Below are 26,547 nucleotides of genomic sequence, written 5' to 3'. Positions count from 1 at the left end.
CCTACTGCAGTCCCCCCTACTGTGCTGAACATGTACTACTGTAAAACTATGTTATTTTAAAAACACAACCTACATTTCATTTGGCATTTAGGCTCTTTTTTTTTTTACATTATACAATATCATTATCTTAGTACGATGTTTAAAATCAAGTAATTGTAATTTTGAGGCCAGGCATCATTTTGTTGGGCCTAAGGGAAATAAAATCCCAAGATAGTTAAAATGTGTGTAAGTTTTCAAAAATAGAACTGTCATGAGAAAAGCTAATTAATTATTTTTTTATATTTTTGAAATTAAATGTTATTGTACAGTATTGTCTGAAATAGGTTTTTGGCTTTTATTTTTTAACAAGAACAAAGGGAAACATTTTGTGGCTATTTTCCTTTGTAAAACAAATAAGTGTATATTATATATATACACAATTTATCTAATATTTATTTTTAAATAGATGATTTAAATTAGTAATATATATAACAAAGTTTAGAAATTATAAAAAAAACAGTAATACAAAATTACCATGGGTGTGTAAGTCATGGAAAAATCACAAAGCCACTACTTGAACATTCCACATTGTTTCAGAACAGTATCTCGTTTTAGTACTCATTAGTATAAAACAATTCTATGAAGGTTCAGTTGTGCAGAGAGACAGAGTGCACATGGTTAATCATACAAATGCAGCATTGTATATAATACTTTAAGTGCTGGTATTGTCCATATTTTGTCTAAAATATAATTTGGACATTTAGAGCCGGCTATTAAGTGCCTGTGATGAATAGTTCAGAGGATTTACAAAAATTAGAGTTTTTACTGAAATACAGAATTAAAATTTTTTCATTTTTCCCATAAGCTTCCTTTGGTCTATTGCAAAAATCTCTTAAATCCCTGTGAATAAAGAGCGGAAATCTTTATATTCTAAGATGACAAAAAAAAAACACTTTGTTTAAATCCTGTTCATTATGAGGTACTCAGTGCACTGCTCAACACTAACTACATCTACACCTCACAAATTCAAGTTAAATTAGACATATACGTTTACATTGTAGCTGATGAGGAAGTAATTAAATTTCAATGGGACATTAGATTTTAATCTTTAGGGATATCCTATTATTTATAGAATGCTAGCATTTTTAAAGTCTAATTTTTTTTTTTTTTTAATGCTCACCCAAGGATATTTTTTCCATTGCTTTTTTGGAGAGTGGAAGGGAGAGAGACAGAAACATCGATGTGAGAGGGACACATCAATTGGTTGCTCCCCGCACTTGCCCCGATTAGGCCGGGGATGGAGCCTGCAACTGAGGCACATGCCCTTGGCCAAAATCGAACCCAGGACCCTTCAGTCCACGGGTGAACGCTCTAACCTCTGAGCCAAACCAGCTAGAGCTAAAGTCAGTTTTTCAATTACCTCCCTCCTCTGATACATACTGCATAATATATAAAAACTCAGTCATTAAATTTTCTGTGATCTACAAAATTATTCCAATATAACGAATCTGTACTCCAAGGTTACTAGAATTCAAGCTGTATCTCTGAGGCCAGTTACCGCTTTCACGATTATTACACTCCAGGCAAGACACGCTTTAGCATTTACTTGAAAGAGATGTTATTGTTAAAAAAAAAATCTAGAGGATGGATTCTTAGTAAATTAAATAAACTTATCTTACTTAAAAAGAACTGTAAGTGCATTTATGGTTTCTTCTAATTATAATTTTTATAATTATTGAATAAAAATTTGTGTAAAATGTATTTCCATAACCTATGGTTATCACAATTTATAATATCAGTTACCAATAAACAGCACTACCACATCCTTGTCAGAATCACCTAATCTTTGCATATTCGGTGCCTTCAGTTTTACTCTTAATTATCACCTATGTTTTATAGAGGAGAAAACAAAGGCTCACTCAGCTAACATGTGGAGGGACAGGGATTCAAAACCAGGTCTCCTGACTTTAAGCCAATATTCTTCCAATGTTTTCCTTATTTTTTTTTAAGCCACTAAAATTTATGATTAAATAATCTTACAGCAAGCCCAATACACAACACAGAAAAGTGATATTGAACAGAATTCTGTTAAAGTGGGATTTGAATCTACAATCCTAAAAGCTTACTTGCTGGCTCACCTAATTATCTATTCGTCCATTGAGCCAATAAATATTTGAGAGCTGCAGTGGGGATACCATGGTGTGCAAGACCAACAAGGTCCCTGCCCTCACACAACTTAAATTCTAGCGAGAAAAGCAAATTATAACAAAATTAATTAAATGATAAATACTATTACTACAGAGCTGGACATTTCATAACATGCTCAGTTAAAAAGCCTTGCAGCTCATTTAATGATATGGAAAAATCAAGGTATAAGAGCTACTTGAAGACAATTAAACTCACACCAAATATACATGTATAAAAATTCCCAACTGAGTTTTACCTTACTAGATGTATGTATACTTATACGCATATGAGGATTCTAAATACATATTTATATGCACAAAGAGCTATGCTCAACAAAAGATAAATGACTTCTTGAATAAGTCTTGCCAAGTCCTCTCTGAAGTACTGTAGAAATTAAAATAATTGCTTCTCAAGTCTATCCAGCACACATGGGATACAACTTTCCATTCCGAGTGCCAATGTGTGAACTGTGCACGTCTGCTTTCATGTTTCGTACACGCTGAGGTTACATTAGCTGTTACAGTTGTTGAGCTGAGCTTGTGTCAGGTGATTTTGTCCAGTTTAGTCCAAACTGACCCTGAACTAAAATCAAATAATCATGGGTGTATATATCTTTTTTGGTCTTTTGACCCTAATGGAAATTTGAAGTTGATGCCAAACTGATGTTTAATCAACAGCAATCTGTTTCTCAAAACAAAAACATCTGCAGGCAAATTTTAAACATGTAAATAGACATTTACTCCACTTTGTAAGTAATGGGATTATCTCAATCTTGAATTCTAATTTACCATGAATAATTTAGTCCCATTATTGAACAGGTAATTTTAAAGTAATCTTTCCTTAGAAAAAGACCAAGCTTAATTTGAAAAGCTTTATCTTCACAGAAATCATTTATCAACATATTTTAGGATAACCTATAAAAATGTAGGGATTAAAGGAAAGGGCTTGAGCTTTGAGGCTATAGAGTGAAGATTTAGTGGCACACATCAAAGTTGAAGAAATGTGGGGATCTGCTGGACTTTTAGTTTACAGTCTAGTGAATGTGGGACTTTATTAAGACCCAGTGTGGGAAGAAATGAGGTATTCAGGAAGTAGAAAATGGCTGCTGCATTTTGCTGTAATAAACCGTTTCCATTACCCAAAAAGCCGCATGTCTTCTTTCAGAAAATATACATAAAAGAATGGCAGGCTAATGTGTTAGCTTGCAAATAAGACAGCAACTAAGAACCTTCACTCTTTTTGACCTAACAATGTACATATATATATACTTCAAAACAATCACAATAATTATACAGGAGCTACCTTTATACAAAGTTAATTTAAATGACATAAAATGTTGTAACATTCTGGGGCAGTAAAAATAAAACAGCCTTATTTTTCATGGTATAGGAAGAAGCTATCAGTATATACACAAGTAGACATGATCCACTACAGACTCTTGGAATGGGTATTTTTCTCAATAATTCTCAGAAATTATGTAACCAGGATAGATCAAAATTCAAAATTTATTAAATATATACTATGTGCATATGTTACACTGGCAATGTAAGGAAATGTGGACAATGTGAGAGAAATACTGCATTTAAAGGGCATGGTAGATCACAATCTATTGAAAGAGACAAATAATTGATTTGAGGTGATAAAAAGGTAATATAGAGGTATCAGAAATCAATTGTGAAAAGCTAATTTTGAAAAAGGAGAGATGAAATATTTGGGGAGAATAGGGAGAATCAGGCTGGGGCTTGACACTGATCATGAAGAATATTGGGGGGAATGTAAGAAACTATAGTGAGGCACCTTGTGAGGCACCGTATTCAACAGGATCATTTCTTGGAGCTTTGATAGAAGATGAACAAACCACTGCTTTTTTTGATTTAATTCACATATGGTACCAGTCTTCTGGGATTCTGGAAGTTCTCACCAAGAATTAGTCATTCTATTAATTGTTTTCACATACTATGGAAATTGTTAAAATAAAACTTAAACAGATTTAAAACAACAAAGAGTTCCAAGTTTTTCTATATTTAGCATTTTAAGGTAAGGAATAACAGAAATTTCACTATGAAGTTTTTTATTAAATTATAGTATAGTACAATTTATGTCCTAATAACAAGATTTTAATCTTTAGGGTAATATGATATTAAAACCTACTTGGCCACATTACTTTTTGAGTTTCTTTTGGGCAGCTTTCTTCTTGACCATCTGCAATCGCTTCATGGCATTGAGCTGTGATTCTTGTGAAGTTGGACCTTTAAGGGATGTCGACGGAGTGCTGCTTGATTCTGAAGTGGTTTTGCTCGTGGTACTTCCACTAGGCCCTGATGTCCCACTATTTCCATTTCCACTTAGTTGGCTGCTGCTTCCTGGAACTAAACTACTCGGACTAGGAAGACCTACTTTGCTAACATTGTCACAACTAACTGAGCGACTAAGGCCAGTTTTGCCCAAAGTTAGAGGTGGAGGTGGTTTCAATGGTACAGTGGGTGAAGTGTTGCTACTGGCACCAATTTTGGAACCTATTCCACCTTTGGATGATGTTGCCAAACCAGTCAAACCCACAGGCTTCTGGTTAGCTGCTGAGGTGGCAGGTTTCCCACTATTGTTTTGGGTTGTTGAACTCAATTTTGCTGTTGATGGACCAGCAGAAGTAGTTTTGGCTGCAAAGGCTGCCCATCCAGTTAAGCCACTAGTTGCTGAAGAGGAAACACTGGTACTAGAAGAATTTCCTGAAATAGCCCCGGATGTCTAAAAGAATAGAAAAGTAAAATATTACTTAAAGCCAAGTATAATTAATACCTAATATAATTTTCTGAAATATATAACAAGTTTAATTGTTGGACTTTTTATACAGAAGTAATGATGTGGGAAATTTAAATTGCACCACTAAAATTAAGTTCTTATAAAATGAATCTGTAAAAAACACAACAAAACTTATCCATAGCTAATGGGTGCTACCATTTCCAAAGAGAAATTTTGGGATGCCATATTGTTCTACTAATTCCAGAAATGAAATATATGGAATTCCTTTTTGAGAACTGCTTTTCAGTTATAAGTCATATCAGAAAATCAGGTTTAATGCTTTAACTTATTTTCACCCAAAAAGGTATTATCCAGCTCAGTAAAACGTGATTCTTTAGATTTTGCTCCAAATAACTTGTAGATAATTTCAAAAATAGATACACTCTTTTCTTTTAATTGAATTTATTGGAATGACGTTGGTTAATTATATAGGTTTTAGGTATACAATTCTACAGTACATCATCTGCATGTTGTACTGTTGTTTACCACCCAAGTTAAGTCTCTTTCCATCAGCATTTGTACCCCCCTTTCCTTCTTTTACCTCCCCCCACCCCGTTTCCCTCTGGCAATCACCATACGGTTATGTCCATGAGTTTTTCTTTTTTTTATTTTGCTTAATTCCTTCACCCTTCTCACACAGCCCTCAACCACTTCCCCTCTTGCAGTTATCAGTCTGTTCTCTGTGTCAATGGATAAAAATTTTCACACCCAGGATATCAGATGTCTGAGGTAAAGAGATTCACTCAATAATTACTTGTTGAGTAAATGTATGAGATTCTGAGCCCACTTTTTTTAAAAGTTCCCCTCAAATTTTGAGCAAATAATTACTGTACTGTAAAATATATACAGATATACAATGTTAACTACTTGGAACTATACAACTCTAGTGATATATTAAAAAAGGTCTAATGATTTTATTTTCATTTCCACTGAAATTATCACAAGAGATCCTTACTTCTGTTAAGAATATTATCAACTGCCTCACAGGCTGTACAGAGCCATTTTGGGCAGGTCTGCGTCACTCCTTGACGTATTTCATAAATTTCTCTGACTTCCTTGGCCAGTCAAGAGCTAACAGTGACAACAGTGTCACTATGTAAATAAATAGTGCTCTTATTCACACAAGCTCAAATATTCTTCACCTTCACATTTGGGTTGTTCAAATTAACTATGAGTTGAACTTCTCATTGGCATTCTTTCTACCTTCATGTTCCTTTTTTTTAAAAATCCTCACCTGAGGATGTTTTTTTGTTTGGTTGGTTGGCGGTTTTTTTGTTTCTTAGAGAAAGGGAGAGCGCAAAACATCAACGTGAGAGACACTGACTGCCCCGACTGGAAATCAAACCTGCAGCCTAGGTATGTTCCCTGACCAGGAGTCAAACTCACAGCCTTTTGGAGTACAGGTGACACTCCCACCAACTGAGCCGCCCAGCCAGGGCTACCTTCATATTCTTCGGATTGACAAAAGTGTTAAATTCACACATGGGTGAAAGATAAAGCATTACAAATAGCATCTCACTTAAAAATATGGTAGTTATGTCTAAAATATATATCTAGCTGTCTTTTAGAACTGAAGTCCAAAAGAACTGATAAGATGATTTTTCTCAAATGATAAAATGATTTTAGTTTCTAAAAGTAGCCTTCAAAAAAAAATAAAAGTAGCCTTCAATACTGTTTGCATGTAAACATTTTTAACCAATGCGAAAAATAATGAAAACAGAATGCTCTGAAATCTTTACTTTTTAAGTGGAGGAGTCCAGATTTTTGTTCACATATTCTGAAAATGATAGGAATTTTTCCAATAACAGCACACAATAACTGTCTCATAAGTTCACCCAGAGAAGATGAACTACATAAATTATAAATTCCTAGAGAAATGCATACAGGTAATAAGAAAAAGTTCCTCAAGGAAGCAAAAAGACACAGGTGTAGTCAACTTTTTAGTTCTGAAAGATCTAATTTTTTTCCTTTTTCTGTTAAACATAAAACTGTCTGCCATATGGCTAAATGATCTTTCAACCAGACTTCACAAAAGAAAACCCATCTGAAGTAATTAAAAAGACCAACAATTATGAAGTACAAACAAGAAAGCAAGTTCTGTGTGTACGGCATCTTATTTTAATGGCTCGCTGTTCCTGGGACTGCTGTTCAACCGAGTGACAGACGGCCTACAATACCATGAGGGTGCGCTCAAGTGTAAACACACACAATGGGTAGCAAGTAATTCCTTACTACTTCAGTGTATAAATTTCTCAACTGTTTTTAACTATAAATATTTTCTTTCCATTATCCTAGTTAGAAAGCCATTTGCTCTTTATATAAGAATGAGAACAATTTTTTTCATAGTAAAAATTTCCCCACTTTTATCATAAACACACCAAAATCTCTCAAGCAGAGCAAACACGACAGCCAAGGCCTTAATTGACTTGCCATAAAATGATTTCATGTTGGGTTTCCTAAAAATAAACTTTAGTATTAATAGGTTAGTATAAAAATCTACCTAAAAGTGACTTAAATATAGAATATAGCAACTCTAATTACTTTCAATAAATTATTATTACTTCTATTCCAATTCATTAAGTTCCTATGTGACAAATCAATGGTAGATATCCCTTGGATATCAACTTTTCCCCAGTAAATTAAATTTAAAAAATGATCTACAAATAAAATTATTAGTATCTTTCTCAGAGTACCTTATATTTATATTCTTTATCATCATCCCAAGGTTCTGGGTCTTTGTTACTTAACGGTACTCACTTGGAATTATATAGTCAACTTTAGAATTTTCTGGGGTCCACCTTTGAAAATTTGGGGTTGTTTTTTCCTTCTGTGTTTTGTACTCTGCTTAAAATTGGGTGTAACTCAGTAAAAGCATCCATTTTGTTATAAAATTAGATTAGCAAAGTATTTTATTCCATGATACCAAAATGCCAGGATATTAATAATAATGTAGTGTGAATTCAAGGATGCAAAGCTGGGAACGAGAAAGGTGATACTCTCACTAAATAACCTGGCCCCTTAGAATAGAGGTAGGTATCATGAAAGTTCGTGATAATTAAAGGAAACAAACAAAAAGACAAAGCAAGAAAACTTTAATAGCCGATAGGTAGGGAGAAAAAAGCTATGGGGTCAATAAAGCACAAGTAATATGAGGAGCAAAATTGTTGCTACTGAGGGCAGAGGTATTTTGAATTTAAAGCAAATTCCTGATGGAGGTAAGTGTCTGACTACATAGAAATGGTAAAGAATGTCAACTTGGGATGCAAATGCACAGTTCCTAATTTCGATAAAAAGAGAAATCAGCATTGTTAGAGATTAAATAATTATATAAATGTTCCCTTTCTACTTAATGTTAAAAGTGATGCAGTCTTAATTTCTAACATACGGCCATTTAGTATATAAAAGTTCCTCATTAATTTTTTTTGCAACTAATAATTGTTTAGTCAACTAAATTAAAAATAAAATCTTAGATAATCTTAGATAAAAATGAAATGTACTATACCTTGACTTCTGTTCTCTTAAATGCTAGAAAAGTTGTCTCTTGTTTGAGTTTAGTTTCTGGTTTCTTAACCAATGGATCTTTGACAGCGGGAGCTACAGAAACAACTGTGGGGGCTGGTTTCTGTGGCGGTTTCTGAGTTTTTAAAGCCTGTAAAAATCAATGTTAAGATTAAATTAGCTACAAAATCTTAGATAAATGCACAAAAAAGACAATGAAAAATCTATCACAGTACTCATTGAGTTGAAATATAGTTGAACATTTAAAAAATATTGTGATCATACTAAAAGTATAGACTCAGACAAATTATCATCATATTAATGCTTTTATACTCTGTATTAGTTTCTAAACAGTAAAGATAATAAATGCTATAAAAATCATGCAGATTAAGGTTAATTAAATGCCATTTTAACAAGAAAATCAAATTGCTGCTTTCAAAAGGAAAATCACAAACTATTTGTAATTGTGATGAAGTACATTTACTTCTTATTGTGGCAGGGCAAAGACTTAGGAGTTTTCTTCTTGGGGTTCGGGCACAGGTCACTGAGTAACTGAGAGTGAGTTAAAAGGTAGATCAGATCAATTATATGGTTTTAAATACAGACTGGGAAGAAAAACCTATTAGTGGTAAATGATGAAGCTTTTTGAAGTTTTTCCACACTGTAGAACTAGGCACACTGTATTTTTAGAGAAAGCTCACAAATACAAATTTGATAACACATTTTTATGTTATCAAACAGGAATTTGCACCCATTGATCCTTTACAAGTATACTGTTTTATTTTGACGAATAATATTTTCTTATTTTGTAACTGGTGGTGTGCCATCTGTTTCAAATGTGGGTTATGGGGATGAATTATGATTATGTAAGAGTTTAGCACAGTGTCTGGAATATGTTGAGTGCTGACAATATTAATTCCTATTTATCCATCATAATTATTTACAAAGGATAAGGCCTCTGGAAGAAACCATCCATACTGAATGGTGAAAAATGCCCCCAGCCGTTCCACTGTCTTTGACAATCCTAATAAGGTCATACAGGATTATACTGGGGAATTTATTAATAATTTCTTCCCATTTCTAGAAGTTTGAATACAGACTGTTTTATCCTTGTTTGGATCTTCTTGTGCTATGGTTTGCTGTATTATATATAATTTTGGTCCTTAAGTCTCAAATCATTCCATATTTTATATTACATACTTTCCACATGGAAGTGCACCTACTATGAAACATCATTTATAAAGTAGCATTTGGATCACGAATATTATTAAGAATGCTGGAAGACTACCTGCGGTAAAGCATCTCCTACCTGCCGGAAAGGAGGGCCACCTCACTCTACTGCAAAATCACGTTATGGGAATGCAGCTCTCAGAGTAAATCAGAAATACATGGCTCTGTAACCACGGCTTTCCATCTTACGCGTCCCTCCACCCACACCTACTATTCCAGAAGTTAGATTCTGAAGACTAACCTAACGTGTGTGGTTTAGTAGATGAAGATTCATTACAACGAAGCTCAGAAAGGACCTCTGTCTAGGAACCATGTTTAGATCTGCTTCCTCTGTTTCACCTGGCCATCTTAGAAGTGGAGTAAGAAATACCCAGAAGCTTTTGTCCTTTGTTAGTAATACTAGTTTAGGGAACTAGGATATTATCACTGACTCAGTGTTGCTCAAAAAAAAGAACTATAATTTTTCACTGGGTGGCTGCCTCCCACACTGCAGAATGTATGTAATTCTCTACTCAGGGCAGTAACTGCCAGTAAAGCAGCAATGACAAACACCGCATATTTCTAAGTGCTGCTGAGCAGGTGTGTGTTACTACCTTAGGTTGAGAACCACTGCAACAAGTCAAAATGAGTCTCTTAGCTAGTGCTGAGGCAAAACCCATTTTCTGGTAGAGAGAAAATTTTAGAACTAAACAATGACCTCTGACCCTGCCACACATCACCACATTCTTATGTAGGTCATCCTTTAATACAGAGGCTGCCCTAGTTGGAAAAATTAGTGCAAGGAGGAAGGGGCTGTAAGATGCTAGTTATAGTATCTTGTGATACTCTGGAGCAGTAACCAAAGCACATAGGAGGACCTCACTGAAAGCAATTATAGTTAGAATGACTGGATTTAGCACCCCCACTGTTTCCAAATTTCTTTTTCATAAACCTCGTGTTCACTGGATCCAGAAATTCAAGTTCACTTCAGATCATGCCTTTTGGGTTTCCCTAAGTCCACTGTTTGTGTATTCCAATCATGTTCTAACATTAGTCATGGCCTCCCATTCAGTACTTTGACTCATGGACACACAGATTAAACTTACTGACTACTGATTTCTGGTACTAATCCGCATCTCCTACATTGTGCATATCTTAAAATGAGAACCATAGAATGTAAGACATGTCTAGTCCTGAGCTCTGCTCTGGTGCTATGCCAAGGAATAAGACATGATCTTACTGATAAATGAACCAGACATTTAATTTGCAAAGATGATAAAGAATAAAAGGTACCCCAGATGAGGAGAATCTGAGAAGTAAAACATAGGAACATGGAAGTTTACCACATATTTAGGGAATGATATACTTATTCTGCCCCGGCCAGAATGTATGGGATATATGGTGACGTGGTGGGGGAGGGTACAAAACGAGACTTGGGTCCAAGAGAGAAGGGCCACATATCCATTCTAATGAGTATAATCTCATTCTGTCAGTAATCAAAAGCCACTGGATATATTTAAACAGAAAGAATTAGATAAATATTTTAGAAGCACAATTCTAATTGTTCCAATGGTACTGAGTAAAGTGGATTGAAGGGAAGCAAGAAGACCTCTTAAGAGGTTAAAGCAAATGACAAGAAATGAGAGATTTATAGAATAGGGTAGTAAGAGGAAGGTGAATAGGTATGTGAAAGATAGAAGAAATAGACAATAATATATGGAATTAAAAGAGGTATAATGGATAATGTTTTCTAGTTGAGCCAACTGGAGGGAAATTGAGTGGAGAAGAGAACAATTTTGATTTTAAAGATATTAAAGAAACTGAAAGATATCTGATCAGCTGCCAAAATTCAATCCAGAAAGAGGGTTAGAACTATAAATATAGATTTGGTGTAAAAAAATGGGGAGAAAAAACCTAGGAGAGAACAGTGCTTACTTTATTAAGACTTACAGTGAAATAAAAATAATAATAAAACTCTAAAGATATACTAGAGAGAGACATATTACTATCACAAATTAGCTATTTTGACTATCACCAATTCTTAGCGATTACATCTGTAATTGTCCTGGAATGCACTATACTGAACACCCATAAACATTTTGCTTGAGGTCCTAAAGGGTTATTTTAAATAATAAACTAAATAAAAATCAGACTGAACAGAAAAAAATTGTACCTTGTCATAGAAATTTCCTATTGAAAAGAGAAAGTATACCTACTACTGAATATTTACTACTTTTCATAGGAATAAGTAAAAACTATTTCTGATTTAACTGATTAAAAAGTAAAACAGATTATCTTGCTATTTTACTCTTAACTAAGTATTTCTGACTTTAAAAAGATATGCTTGGTCAAAAAACTTTATGTAGAAATTCATTTGATTAAGAGACATGAAAACTCTTGTAGTAAGAGTCCCTAATCTAAGGCAGGGAGAAGGGATAGGGGAATGAAATAAGTCACCAAGGTAAACAGCAACTTGATTTCTTTAAAAGGAAAATGACGACATTCACTTATCAACTTTTTTTTCATTCATTCATTCACGCATTTATTCAGGCAAATATCTATTGCATCTTATTGTATCTAAGCATTAGTGATTCAGTGCTAAGCAAAAATTAGACATGATCCTTGCTTTCATGGAGCTTTGAGTAGAGAGAAATATATTAATAAATATTTAATGAAAAAAAGATTCACTATAGTGGAAAATACAAAGAGGAATAAGCATATGGGGGCAATGAAAGTATATTCTGGAGGTGGGGGTGTTATACTTGATCTGAACGTTGATAATGAAAAAGGATTATCTAGGGAGAAAGGGGAATGAAGAGCCTTCCAGGCTCAGGAAAAAGTCTGTTCAAAGGTCCTGAATAAAAGTTAGAAAACTATCCAATGTAACAAATGAAATCATGTTTCAGTATGATATTAAAGGCAGTTATGTTAGCAGCATACAGAGCAAGTACAATGGGAAAACAGGGTAAACGGTCATTCAAAGATGGTAAGACAAGACTAAGTGATAGAGAAACGCAGATGCAAAGAGAGATGCAAATACAGACATAGCCTTTGTACACAAGTGTGGTGGTTTAAGCTCACTCAGGAACAGATATTTTCAATATTTCCCTACCAAACTCACCAAAGACTGGGGCTTTGTATCCCACCATTTCCTACAGTGCATTATAGTATTTTTTAAATGTTTAGAAGTACATTGAAATACTAGTGAGAGATATTCATATTTTATGGGTCTCCAATCCTGTTTGTTTTTTCTATATTAGAATAAACTAAAAACTGAATAGAGAAAAGTACATATTACATGATTTGGTCTTTAAGCATAGATACATAAATCAAACATACATACTATATAAACAAACATTTAAATAATCAGGTCATGATTTATTTTTTCAATATCGTAATAATTCAATATTTATTTTGAAAAGCTGTATCAACAAGAATATTGACAGAGACTGTTTAAAATACAGAAAAATTATTCCTACCATTTTTTTCATTTGTCTGGTACATCGGGCACAATACCACACAAGCCGAGGGTCATTCACCTCCTTGTCTGTCACTTGGGGCTTATGGCAATCTTGGTGGTAGAGATTATGGCACTCTTGACATTCCACTAATTGATTACCAGATGCCACTGTCATTTGCCTAAGAAAATATAACATTAAGCACTGCCTTATTTGAATGCATGCAACAATTTAAAGCCATTTTAGGATTGTTCTGTGAAAGTTTGATATATTAAAGACTATTTAAACCCCCAGAAAACTACAGAGGAAAATAACAACCCCGACATGTAGCCTATACAAACACTTCATTTCTTTTAAAGCTTATGCTCAACCATTAATAAATATATAAGGTGCCTTAGTAACTAAATTTGGCTATATTCTCCTTGTCTTTCTCTTGTAATATTTTTATTTCTCCTAGATGGTAGTAGACTTTGGCTAGTCCTCCAACAGTCGCATAGCATCTTCTTTGTACCTCTATTAAATTCCTTTTTATTTGTTACCTATTTGTTGTTCTATCATCTTCACTAATATGAGTTGTATAAAGGTGGAAAATGGGCCTAACATACAGTGCCTAGGACATTACTGTGCATAACAAAGGTGTTCAATAAATAGATGTCTTATCAACTGAATAGAATGTAGCAATATGTGTACCAAAAAGTGTAAATTCCAATAGCACAAAAGCAATCATCACATAATAAGTCTCCACATGGAAGGTTATAGTTACTAATTCTCTCCCCCTTATTACTTTATGATTTATCTCTTTATTTAAAAATAATAACCTTCATGGTAGATAAAGGTTGAAATAAATGTATGTGAAAACAATGAAACTCTAACAAATGATCCCATTCAAAAGTACATATAACATGGTCAGGTATAAAGTTTACAAAAGTTTATAATTATTTACTCATTCCTAGTACACCCGAATTTAACATTTTCATGAAGAAAAAAGCAAAAAAAAAAGGCATTCTTTTCTGTTGCGCTAGTCAGGGAAAGACATTAGTAATTAAAAATATAGACTGTGGCATAAAAAAGTTTAAAATCTAAGTTGTTCCGGTTTTTAAAATATTTTAATTAAGTTTATTGGGGTAATGTTGCTTAATAACGTAAGTTTCAGGTGCACAACTCAGAAATCTTTCTTCTGAGTACCTACCTGAAAAATCTGAATACACTTACCCATAAAGATATATGTACTACTATAGGCAAACATAATGATCTATGTTTTTATACCTATGTATTCATGTTTTACAACAACACTCAGAATAATCTATATGACCCATTTATTTCATTTCATTCTCCTTACAAAAAGATTTAAAGGTGTTTTAAGAAATGATATATGACAGTTTACTCTATACATACTATTAAGCAAAGCATTCGGGGGAAAGAAAAAGCAACACAGACTTCTTAAAAAGAATGATGGAAATAATTGAGTCTGCTGAACAGACTCTTCCTCATTAAAGAATAAAGAATGATTGCTTTCTCTCTAGAACCCAAGAATGCAGAAAGTATTACTACAACATAACAGAATAATGCCACAGTCAGGAAAATAAAATATTGGACAATTTTCAAGATGTTAAATTGCTATATAAGCAGTTCATACGGAATAATCTACTTACCTCCTATCCACCTCTAAACAATAAAAACAAAATAAAAAGCACGCAATAACTGGAATGACTTTTTTTTTGTTTAGTCATTTGCTCTTTAGAAAGAAACAAGAATCTGTGGCAAGGTACAACTTACCTACAAACAACACAAACCAATCCCATCTCCATGGCAAAATCATCAGCATTGGTCTCCTCAAAACTGGAAAGGTCAGCCATAGCTAAATCCCTGCTTGTTTGCACCGTAATGGGAGAGGACCGTGTCTCTGGTTTCTCCAATCTAGGTTTCTTTGGAATATCAACTCCTTCAGGGGTGTCTGATTTCATCTATAAAAGCACGCAATCAGAAAGTAACATGTTACAATAAACTTTAAATCACTGAGAGGCAGATAAGATGGACAATGTGCAATGTCCAAGTCCACTTGACAGATATTTTCACGTAGTTAGCAACAGATGTACACACTAAAGATCTGTAGGAGACTTATAACAAATTCGTAATCAGTACATTAAAAGAAATCAGTAAGGTAGAAATAAATAAATCAGAAAAGTTTAGTATATATCTGTATTTTTCTTTATACTCCTGTATCCATTAAAGAATTCTGGAAGTTCAATGAATTTACCTATATTGACCTTTTTTTTCCCCTCCCGTCATATGCTTTGAAATGAGAAGCCTTAGAATTAATAAGGCTATTTTTTACTTTAAATATTTTAAATTATGAACTACTAAACATAAACAAAGTGAAGGATAAAAATCATTTGGTTATATAATAGATGCACAGAAATCATTTGACAAAGTGCAGTACCCATTTATAATAAAAAGTCTCAGACAAAATGGAATAGAGGGAACATATCTCAACATAATGCAGGCCATATATGACAAACCCACAGCTAGCATCATACTCAATGGGGAAAATTAAAAGCATTTTCTTTAAGATCGGGAACAAGACAGGAATGTCTACTTTCACCACTCTTATTCAACATAGTACTGAAAATCCTAGACACACAAATAAGAAAAAGAAAGAAAAGACATCCAAATTGTAAAGAAAAAAGTAAAACTGCCATTATTTGCAGATGACATGATACTGTATATAAAGAACCCTAAAGAGTCCACCAAAAAACTACTAGAACTGATACATTCACAGTGAAGCAGAAGGATACAAAATAAATATCCATAAATCAGTTGCATTCTTATACACCAATAATGAACTATCAGAAAGGGAGACTAAGAAAACAATCCCATTTACAATTGCATCAAAAAATACCTAGGAATCTAACCAAGGATGTAAAAGACCTGTACTCAAAAAATTATAAGACACTGAAGAAAGGAACTGAAAAAGATACAAATAAGTAGAAGCATATACCATGTTCATGGATAGGAAGAATTTACGCTGTTAAAATGCCCATATTATCCAAAACCATCTGTAGATTCAATGCAATTCCTATCAAAATATCAATGGTGTATTTCACACAACTAGAACAAATAATCCAAAAATTTATATGGAACCACAAAAAAACCTCAATTATTTGTAGCCCTGTTAAGGTACATGCCATATTGTAACAAATTTCACATTTAGTCATTTATATCTTTATTTATTTATTCCTTTACTCTTCATTCTTTTCTAACTTTTCTTGTCAAATGTTCCATCTAGAATATTTGAGTCATGAATTAAAGTTTATACTTGAAATCAGTACATCCCCTGGGGCTCAAATATTTATTGACAATGACTTCAGTAAATGGTTAAAAATATTTCCAAATTTTATTCATGTTTTTCGAAAAAAATCAACATCTATGATTATCAAAATATTCTTACTGAATGATTATTATGTACTTTTTAAACACTATTACTAAAAGACGTAAGCACAAAACATTGTTTCTGACTGATTTGCTTTGTTTTTTTATTACATTAAAATAAAATCTTACTTTTTCAGCAGGTCTCTTTTCAGCTTCCTTCTTTACCTTTTCAGTTGTGAGAACTTTGCCATTATTATTGCCAGAAGGAAGACTGGATGATGTTTTGGGCTCCTGCTTAATGGAAATGGTTTTTGTGTTTGCAATTTTGGGTGGCTCCACATCCTAAAAGGTGAAATAAAATGATACCCACAATTAAATATTCAGACTATCTAACACATCATAAAGAAATAGATCATAAATCTTAATAATTTTCAGTTAAAAATTAAGTCATCATATTGTGATTTTTTTGCCCCTAAAACATTAGAAGATAATTACAAGTAAGGTACAGTTTCATTCAGCAGCTTTGAAAAACAAAGATTCTGATCATAAAGAATTTGAAATTAAAATGTATCATAAACAAGAGGGTTTCTACACACATAAAGTAGTAGAACAGAATATCCCTACACCCAGCTAACTTTTCTATGTAGTCTAATAGTTCTCTAAAAGCTTGAAGGAAGAAAACAAAAGTAAAGACTATAATTCTTTCATGCCGCAGGAAAGATTATTTTGGCAGAGAGAACTGTTTTAAGATGGTCTAAATGTACCACACTGTACTACTACAGGACTTACAAAACTCCCTCTAAGCTTTTTATTCACATAGGTACCTTTTGTGATGGACGGTAACTTGAATCAATGCCCCGAGCCAAAGATTCATCAAGTAATGCTTTTAGCTTTTCAGCAGAATCCTTACTCTTTGAATGTAAGAAGCCTAGTGCTTTCAAAAAAATGGGATCAAGTTCCAAGTTCACAGTAGCAGCCATTGCAAACGCCTGAAAGAAAAAAAAGAGGGGGGTAATTTAGAGACGATGAGTAAAGTTTATCTATAATTTCTTTTGTTTATAACAAGTAATGCTGTGCACATGATAGAGAGTTTAAAATATCCAAAAGGTTACTACAGAAAGAAGTAAATCTCCTTCTGAACACTGACGGGCACATCTAGCTCTTTTCCCCTAAAGCAAGAGTGTTACCAGTTTTCTGTATATCCATATTCAAGTTTTAAATCCAGATAAGCTCCTCCCTGCCACAAAGATCCCTCCTCACTCCATTTTAAAATATATACTTACATATACTTACATTTTAAAATCTATACGTACATGTATTTTTTCTGGGGAGAAAGAACATAGCTCTCATTTTTCAAAAGGTCAATGACCACCCCCCACAACCCAAATTTTCTTCACTGGTTAGTGAAGAAAAGGGTATCTAAATCTGTGAAAACAGACACTAAGAAAAATGTTGAGGTATGATTTTCATTCATTTTTTTAATGATATTCTTAGTCATAAGAGCCATTTTGTTAAAACACAATGTTGCTGAGGAGCTTTGTAAAAAAAGTTAAACCACTATTGTTTAAATCCTTTTCTGATGTTATTAAAATTTCTTACTGGGACTAAGTAACTAGCCTTTCTTTAGCATAAAAATGTTACCTTTCTGAAAACCCAGGGACATTTTCCCAACTTGTGTTTGCCATTCTCAAGTTGATTTCATAAACTAGAGATGACTTTTTTCTATAATTTGGTATTGTTAATAAGACACAAAATTCTTTTTTGCATTCTAGATACTAGTAAAACATCTTATATAAAAAAATAAAATATACACTTACAGTTCAGTACACATAAACTTGATGTGCTTAGATAAAGTTTACTTTATGTCAAAATGTCTCCTCAAACCTTATTTACATGACAGGGAAAAAAAGATGTAGCTGGGAGTGGGGCATCACAGGAGGGCAGTGGTTAGGGGATGCACTGCTGCAGCTTTTGCTTCAGCTATCTGTGTCTCCCTGGCTCTCATTCCCCATCTTGAATGCCTCAAAAAAACATACTAATGATAATCTTAATGGATCACATTTAGATTGTGGTATCTCATGCTTAACCTGTTTTTAAAAAGCATATCTGTATCTCATAGTGCCTATGATAGTGCTCTGTGTCCTAAGGAGCTTAAAAATAGTGAAGATATACATCAAAGGCTTATGAAATTCCAAAACATTAAAAAGTTTTGTTTTCCACTAATACCAACGCTATCACATGATTCTACTTCTGGCTGTCACTTTTTCAAATATTTCTCCAGGCAAGGAACTGTTAAAATAAAAATGTATTCTTTGAGTTCAATCCTTTGATCAATATTCTACGGCTTGAAATCTTCCACCCTCCAGGTTACTATTATAATAATGCCACACACTCGCACCGCTAGAATTAAGGATCTGTCAGCAATTCCACAGTAATCTCTCATTTTCAGGGGTTTAAAAAGCCATTAAAACTTGCTGTAGGTTGAATCTTGGCATAGGAAAGCTCTGCCTGAAAATAGATTTTATCTGTTTCTGCCTCATCTACTTCCCCCTTAAGCCCTCTCCAACTTTAACAGGAAACACACACACACACACACACGTAGGCTTTTAAAAAAAGTTTTCAAGAGGGTATTAGATATCTGTTTAATACCTCAAAATTATTGTCAAATTCTGTGCTCTACTAAAATATCTGCATCACCCACGAGAAGCAATCCAAAGGTAAATACCACAAAGAAAATAACCTACCTCAGTCATATTAATAAGAATTTAACAAAAATTGAGAAGCAACCTCTGTCATTTTTTAAGATTGTATTAATACATACATCATCTATATATAATAATAGGTACAGAAAGGTTATTTTTAAATTTACTCATGGGGCCGGTCACCACACATATTCTGAGGAGAAAACAGCTCCTGATTAAAATGTCCAGGATGAAAAGGGTAAAAGTGTTGCCCTTCCTGAGTACACAAGGGAACAGGCTAGTCTTTCTACTGACCTAACGTCTTATAGCTAAAGAGCAAGCATGGCAGTTTACTTATCCAGAACAACGTTTGATGAGATACTGACCAAAGGGTTGATATTTAGAAGAATCCTTTTAATATACTAGAAAAACCATTACTTGAAATTCTTTGCTAAAAAGCAGAAGCACAGTATTTACTGTCATGCATTTCCATGATCAGAGATTAAAGGTTTACATTACAGACCAGTGGCAAGAGCCAGCAACTACATTAAGAGACTATAGAAGTCATGTCGTCAACACCGACATCCAACTGGAACCTTGGAGTCAGTTCTTTATGATTCTGCGATCATAAAACCAAACAGGCTCTGTACTCCTGCCCTAAATTACCAACATGTCCCTCCAGCCCAGTGGTCTCCACTGTGAAATATAAGGAGAAAAATATTATTTATTTTTCTTCTTTTTTTAATCCTCACTGAGGATATTTTATCCATTGCTTTTTAGAGAGAGTGGAAGGGACAGAGAGACAGAGAGAGAGAAAACCATTGATGTGAGAGAGCCACACTGACCGGCTGCCTCCCCCACGCGCTCCGCCCAGGGCCGGGGATGAGTCTGCAACTGAGGTCAGTGCCCTTCACCAGAACCAAACCCAGGACCCTTCAGTCTGCAGGCCGATGCTCTAACCACTGAGACAAACTGGCTAGGGCTATTTTTCTTTTAAACTTTTATTAAAAACAAACCATTACCATACAGCTATAGTAGTATATGCATATAACTGATACACATATGAAAGTGTGTTCAACTGGTGTTTTTTTTTTAACTCAATGATGAGAAAAGTTTGGAGATGACTGTTTTAGCCTGCCTAGCAAATTCTGGTGTCCCTTTCCCTATTATATACACATCATGGCTGCTTTAAGGTATAAACTACCTGCCCCTTGCAAGTTCCTCCAGTACTCTCATTCCACTCAGCCCTTCTCCCTCTCATTAACTTCATTGCTAGATGGCCATCATCTACTGGACCCCACTTATTACCAACATATATTTTTCACTTTTTTCTCAAGCACTCCTTCTACCTGTTCACCTTTAGCTACACACGTCCCCATCTCTCTTACAACCTTCCCCCAAATAGTGTTCCTTTGACTTGTTTCTGCTCAAAAAGCAAAGGGCTACGGAGACCTTACTCTATACTGCTGCTGTGGGAAAGATATTCCATGACCACCATTTTTCTACATTCTCTTTTGAAATCCACATCTGCATCTTCAATGTTGCTAAAGTACAAAATATTTGCACAGGCTCATCTTCCTCCCTGCCATCCCCACCCCCCACCCCGCCATCATCTTCAGCAATTTTAGTAACTATGTTGATATCTTCTCCAACTTCCTTCGCTCAGTTTAGATCTTCAACCCCAAGGAGCTTCATTTTCAGGCAATAAAATATGAAATGTGCCACAACTATTCTCCTCCTCTTTGGCTATAATCAATTCTCGTTTTGGACTACAACCTTCCATCACTCCTCTCCAATGCTTTGACCCAGGACACTTTTCAGGGTGCTGAGCCAATCTTTCTTTTTCTTCTTCTTCTTTTTCTTTTAAAATATATCTTTATTGATTTCAGATAGAGGAAAGGAGGGAGAGAGAGAGAGATAGAAACATCAATGACGAGAGTCATTGATCAGCTGCAGCCCGCAACCCGGGCATGTGCCCTGACCGGGAATCGAACCCCGATCGCCTGGATCCTAGGTCGACGCTCAACCGCTGAGCCATGCCCGGCCGGGCTCTTTTTCTTTTTTCTATTTCTTTGCTCCCACTCCACCTGTACTTTGAGTTTATAGCGCCTCCAGTTCCTTGTTCCCCCTGCTTTCTCCTTAGTGGCACCTTCCTGCCCCAACTTTTCCCCCTCTCACCAGAAAACAGAAAACAGTAGTTGGGGCTAAAACAAAACACTCATGGTTATGTGTTTTATCCTTTATAATTTAATTTTTTATCTTACTTTTCTGCCCCATTTTCTATTGCCTTCTCTGGTTTCTACTACTTCTCCTTTGTTATTGGCAACTGTACATGTAGTGAAAGAAATTCATTTTCCTTTTACTGAAGTCCTGAAGAGGTCAGCAACTGTGCTGCAACTCTTGTCAATTATCTCCATTATTTCCAAAAATATTTTCATTTTCCTGGAGTTATACCAAACCATGTGACTTCTGTACAATTTCTTTCCTGTATATTCCAAAACCTATAATGCAAATGGACTGTAAAAGAAACACATCATTCTCACTGTAGATTACAATTCCAGAAGACAAAGTCCTGGGCAGGAAGGGGGGTGGTATGTATAGACAGACAGATAGACAAATGAAAGAAACTTAATGCTTTATATGTAGGTTTAATTCAAAATCTAGGTATTGCTTTAAAAAAAGAATGTCAGAAAGTTAATAGTTACTACTTTAAAAAAAATGTCAATGACCTAGCAGCGTGGTAGTGGTGGAATTGGTGGGAGTGAATTCTTAGTTTATACCAGGAATTGTCTATGGCAAATGCACATAAGTAACACAGACATTCCCACTAGTAAACAATGATCTTTTTTCTCCATCTTTTTACCAGCTTGATTTACTTGTAGCACGTCATTTTCCTTCCTAACCAGCTTACATTCCATGGTTCAGCCTTTCACAGACGTTTCCAGTGCTCGAAGCACCCTTGTCCCATAGCCTTATACTCTCATCTACTTTACAGCCTATCTGCCTTCTCCCTGCCTGAACTCACTCACTCTGTAGCTCCTGAGTTACCAATCTCATCCAGGTACTCGATACAATTTAGCAATCCTATCATGCCTCTCTGTTCAACTCCCCCGCTTTCTGCAAAGACCAGTTATAGTTCTTCCTTTTCCTTGAAACTGCTTGTCTCTCAGTAGATGGCCTCACCAACCTTGCAGAGAAAACAGAAGCTGTCGGAGAGGAATGAAATTAACTTCCTGCCACCACATCTACAAATTTACCTGTAATCATCCTTTCCTAGTTCCCAAATGATAAATGAGGAGGTGGCTCTTCATGTAATGCCACATGTACCTGCATCTATCTCTTCCTTCCCCCTCTGGAATATTAAACTATGGATTATTTACTGTCTTCTCCACCCCTCACAGTCTCTTTCTTTCTACTGGCATCTTTTCGTTGACATTTAAGTATATTCAGGCCTCTTCTATCCTATCTTCTTCACTTTATAGCAAAACATCCTCAGAAAGGCTACATTTTATACTCTCTGTTTCTTCTACTTATGCTGCATTTCGTGCAATTTGGCCTTTGCCCCATCATTCCATGAAAATGCTCTCATCAAAGTATTCGAAGCTAAGTCAGGTAAATATAACATAATACCATTTTTTCCTCCTACTTCTTTTTCAGTCTCCTTTGTAGGTTCCTCTTATTCCATTTAAATAAAAATGAGTTCTTCAAGGCTGGGTTCTGGGTCTCTTCTTGTCTCACTCTACACCTTCTCAAAATGTATCCTCTGGATTTGTAGCATAAGCAATACCTAGGAACCTGTTAGAAACGCAAACTCTTGGTCTCCAGCACTGGACCCACTGAAGAAAAAATTCTGGGAATGGGGCCCACATCTGCATTAAACCTCTCTGGTGTTCTGATCCACTCTAAAGTTTGAGAATTACGCCTTAGACAATTTGATCTAAACCCTTTTGCCAGTGATTATAAATTTATCTCTCCAGCCCACGTGTCTCTTCCAAGATTTAATTGCTAGCTTGACTTAGATATGTCACTGGTACCTCCTACTCAACATAACAGAGCCACTAACTCAAAAACTCTTGTCTTATCTTCCAACTAGCTCTTCCTCTAATATTTCCTTTCTCAAATGATACTTACCAGGCTCCAGCCAGAAACCTGAGAATCAGCTTTAACTCCTCCCACTTCCTCAACCCCCGAACCCCATTTAATCACCAAACTTCTTAAATACATCTCAGATTCATCAACCCTTATTACCACTACCCTAGACCAAGTTACCATCTTCTATCTACTATCAGGCCCACAGCAATAGCTAAGTCAGTCTCCCCACAACCATTCTTGTCGCCCTCCAAATCTTTTCATCTCCCTCACTTGCTTAAAATGCTCCTTAAACTTCTCAATGTCCAAAGATTACAGAACGAGATTCTTAACAAGGTCTCTAATGTGCTACATGATTTTGTAGTACGTGTAAAGTAAAGCAGTTACGACAGTACCTGGCACAGAGTACATGCTCATTAAATGTTACCTAGTATCAAGCTACTCCCACTCTGTTGTATCCACACGACTTATTTCAAATCTTTCAACGTATCTTTTTTACCTTAGCACTTTAGTAGAGTGTCCCATCCCCTATCTTACCCTTCAAGTCTCATTTTCTGCACTATTCTTACTGGTCCCAAAACATCCTGTACTTATTTGTAATAGTTACTACACTGTTAATTATGTAAACAGTGTTTGCCATTCTCATGGGAATGCCAATTCCATGAGGGTCAGCACTAGACTGGTCTTACCTACTGCTGCAACCATGTGTCTAGTGTGGTGCCTGAGAGAGAGCAGGTACTCGGTGAATGCTGGCCAAGTGAATATATTATCTACTCCCCCTTTCAAAAAATTTTCTCCTCCTTGAGTTCTATTATATTTAGCTTTTCTGGTATTTCTCTTCTGTCTGTGACTACTCATTCTCTGGTTTATCTTCTCATCCCTGTTGTTCTTGGTATTGCCCAAGTATCTGTCCTTGTCTATCTTCATTAGTTCTGGTACCAATTTCTTCCTTGGTAATCGTACGTACAGGGGTGGGCAAAAGTAGGTTTATAGTTGTTCATGTGGAAAAAGACATGCTGGTTACGATTATTACAACAGCTATATTAACTCTGTGTTTTGAGTAGTCACAACTGTACACCTACTTTTGCTCACCCCTATATATTATGTTTTCAAATATCATCTCTAGGCAGATGATTTCATGTTTATCTCCACTTCAATCTTTCTTAAGCTCGAATTTCACATTTCCAATTGCTTCACAGAAATGTCTGCCTGATTATCCTAATAGTATGTCAAGTTCAGTTATGACTAAAATTTAGATTATGACTTATCTTCCCCAAAAGTTTCTTGTCCTGCAATTTCTTTCAATAAATGACACAACTCTCCATTAATCAGGTCTGAGGCCTAAGTCTTTCCCTCACTGAGTCCTCTCCCTCCTCCTTATATACAAACAATCAGCAGGCTCTTCCTGTGGATTCTAATTCCGTAACACTTCTCACATTTTCTCTGTTGTTCTTCTCACTTCTGCTACTACTCAAATTCACATTTTTTGTTAGCCTTTTTTGGTACTGTAGCAATAACGTAGTTATTCTCCTCGACTTCAATGCTGTTGCCATATTAATGTTCCTGAAGAACATTTTTTTCTTTTTTAAAAATGTTCTCCCTCAAAAATTAAGGCTTCCCACTGCCTTCAAAATGAAGCCCAATTTCTTGGCCTACCATTTAAAAAGATTCATTAACTGGCACAAAAACATTAATTCTTCATCCTGATCTTCCATGCAGCTGAGCCACTAGCGGGCCTTGTCACTTCTCATATTTCTGTCTGGGAAGCTTTTTAACCATTTTTAGATCTCCAAATTCTATCAAAGCCCAGTTCAAACACTACTTCTAATGAGGACTCTAAATGACAGCTGGTGTGTCCATCTCTACCCCAAAAGCTACCAATAATCTCCCTCCTAGGGTGTCTTTTAGTGTTTTCTCATGGTACTGGAAATTTCTACCTTGAACCACACTTTTTTTCTGCACAAGTGTTATATTCTCTATAAAACTCCGAGTACCTTAAGGGGAGAGTTTATATTTATTTCGCTACTTTGCCAAGGACTATAATATTATGGCTACAGAATTATCAAGCGATCAAAAAGTATAAAGGCCTTTTCTCTCCTACACAATTCTAATCCTTTCCAAAGGCCCTTCACAAAAGAGCAACAAAAAAGAAACTCAAACCTATCCCTCCCCTCCCTCCCCTCCCCCCACAAAAAACCTCTAAACATCAATAAAGCAAAAGTGAAACAAAAACACCTATTCCATGCCTGGGGACTTGTCCAATGTTCCTACCTGGAATACTCTCTTCCCAATCCTTCATCTGGCTTAAATTCATTAATCCCACTGGACTGTAAACTAAATGACACCAGGGATTTTTTTTTTTTTTAATTTTTATTTTTTAAATTCACGGTTATAGACCTAGTGCTCGGAACCTGACAGGTGCTCCAATATATTTATTGAATGGACTACTAGGTCTTTGTTGAAATAACACCTTCGAGGGCGTCTGTGATCTCTCCCACCTGAATGGGGTCCGCAGAGATAGATGCATTTCCCTGGGTTTCCTTTCCCGCCCTCCATGCCAGTCCTCTGAAAGCGGCCCGAGGCCGACCCCGCGCAGGGACACGGAGGAGACCGAGCCCGCCCAGGCGCAGCGCAGCCGCCCCGGGAAGCTCGGCCCCGTCCGCCTCCGCGCGGCGCGAGCCTTTCCAGCCAGCATCCCCGTAAAGGCGCTGCCCTTCCCGTCCCCCCACTGAGCTCCTGGCCCTGGGCTCTGCCGGGCCCTCGGGGGCATGTCCGCGGAGGCCGGGGCACCGCGACTCCAAAACCAGCAGCCGCACAGGCCCTGCGCAGAGACAGCGGGCGCTCCGCCGGACGGTCAGCCCCGCTCACAGCCCCGCCCGAGGCCTCGCGGAGGGGGGTGGGGGTGGCCCGGAAGGAGAGCCCGCAGGAGAGGGGAACAGGGAGCCGCGCGGAGAAGTCGCCGAAACCTGCGGAGGAAGGTCCCGGGGACCGGGGCCGCCGCCCGCGCGCCTCCGCCCGCCACCCCCGCGGAGGAAGCCGAGCCCTCGCTGCGCGGGGCGAGCGGCCGCAAACTAGGTTTCCCCACCCGAAGCGGGGACGCTACGACCCCCCGAGGGAGCTACTCTCCCGCCGCCTCCCTCGCGGAGGTCTCGAGCCTCCCCCAGGCGGCCGGGAGGGGGGTCGCTCCTCACAACTCACCGCTCCGCCCCCGCGACTCAGTCCAGGGCCGGCCGCCGCGTCTCCGAGAGCGGGAACAAAGGTTCCCGCGGCGCAGTCGC

General features: G+C 36.3%; 1 protein-coding gene across 1 annotated transcript; it reads right to left on the bottom strand.

Moving 5' to 3' along the window:
- Positions 1-3,453: 3,453 nt before the first annotated feature.
- On the bottom strand, positions 3,454-26,527 carry INTS12 (integrator complex subunit 12). Its single transcript, XM_016223631.2, has 7 exons — positions 26,468-26,527; positions 17,324-17,488; positions 16,689-16,841; positions 14,907-15,094; positions 13,152-13,311; positions 8,468-8,614; positions 3,454-4,911 (listed from the first exon to the last, which is right to left on the bottom strand). The coding sequence occupies exons 2-7, from the start codon at positions 17,477-17,479 to the stop codon at positions 4,327-4,329; spliced, it is 1,389 nt and encodes a 462-aa protein (XP_016079117.1). The 5' UTR covers positions 17,480-17,488; positions 26,468-26,527; the 3' UTR covers positions 3,454-4,326.
- Positions 26,528-26,547: the final 20 nt, after the last annotated feature.

The sequence above is a fragment of the Miniopterus natalensis genome, chromosome 1 (assembly GCF_054644295.1).
Source record: "Miniopterus natalensis isolate mMinNat1 chromosome 1, mMinNat1.hap1, whole genome shotgun sequence".
Classification (NCBI taxonomy): domain Eukaryota; kingdom Metazoa; phylum Chordata; class Mammalia; order Chiroptera; family Miniopteridae; genus Miniopterus; species Miniopterus natalensis.
Note: the sequence above shows the minus strand (reverse complement) of the source record. Positions and strands in the feature narration are given on the sequence as shown.

Coding starts and splice junctions, on each gene's coding strand:
- INTS12 (XM_016223631.2), bottom strand. CDS start 17,479: ATGGCTGCTACTGTGAACTTGGAACTTGATCCCATTTTTTTGAAAGCA. Junction 15,095..16,688: donor AAAAGAGACCTGCTGAAAAA/GTAAGATTTTAT, acceptor GTGCTTTTATAG/ATGAAATCAGACACCCCTGA. Junction 4,912..8,467: donor TTAAGAGAACAGAAGTCAAG/GTATAGTACATT, acceptor CTATTCTTTTAG/ACATCCGGGGCTATTTCAGG.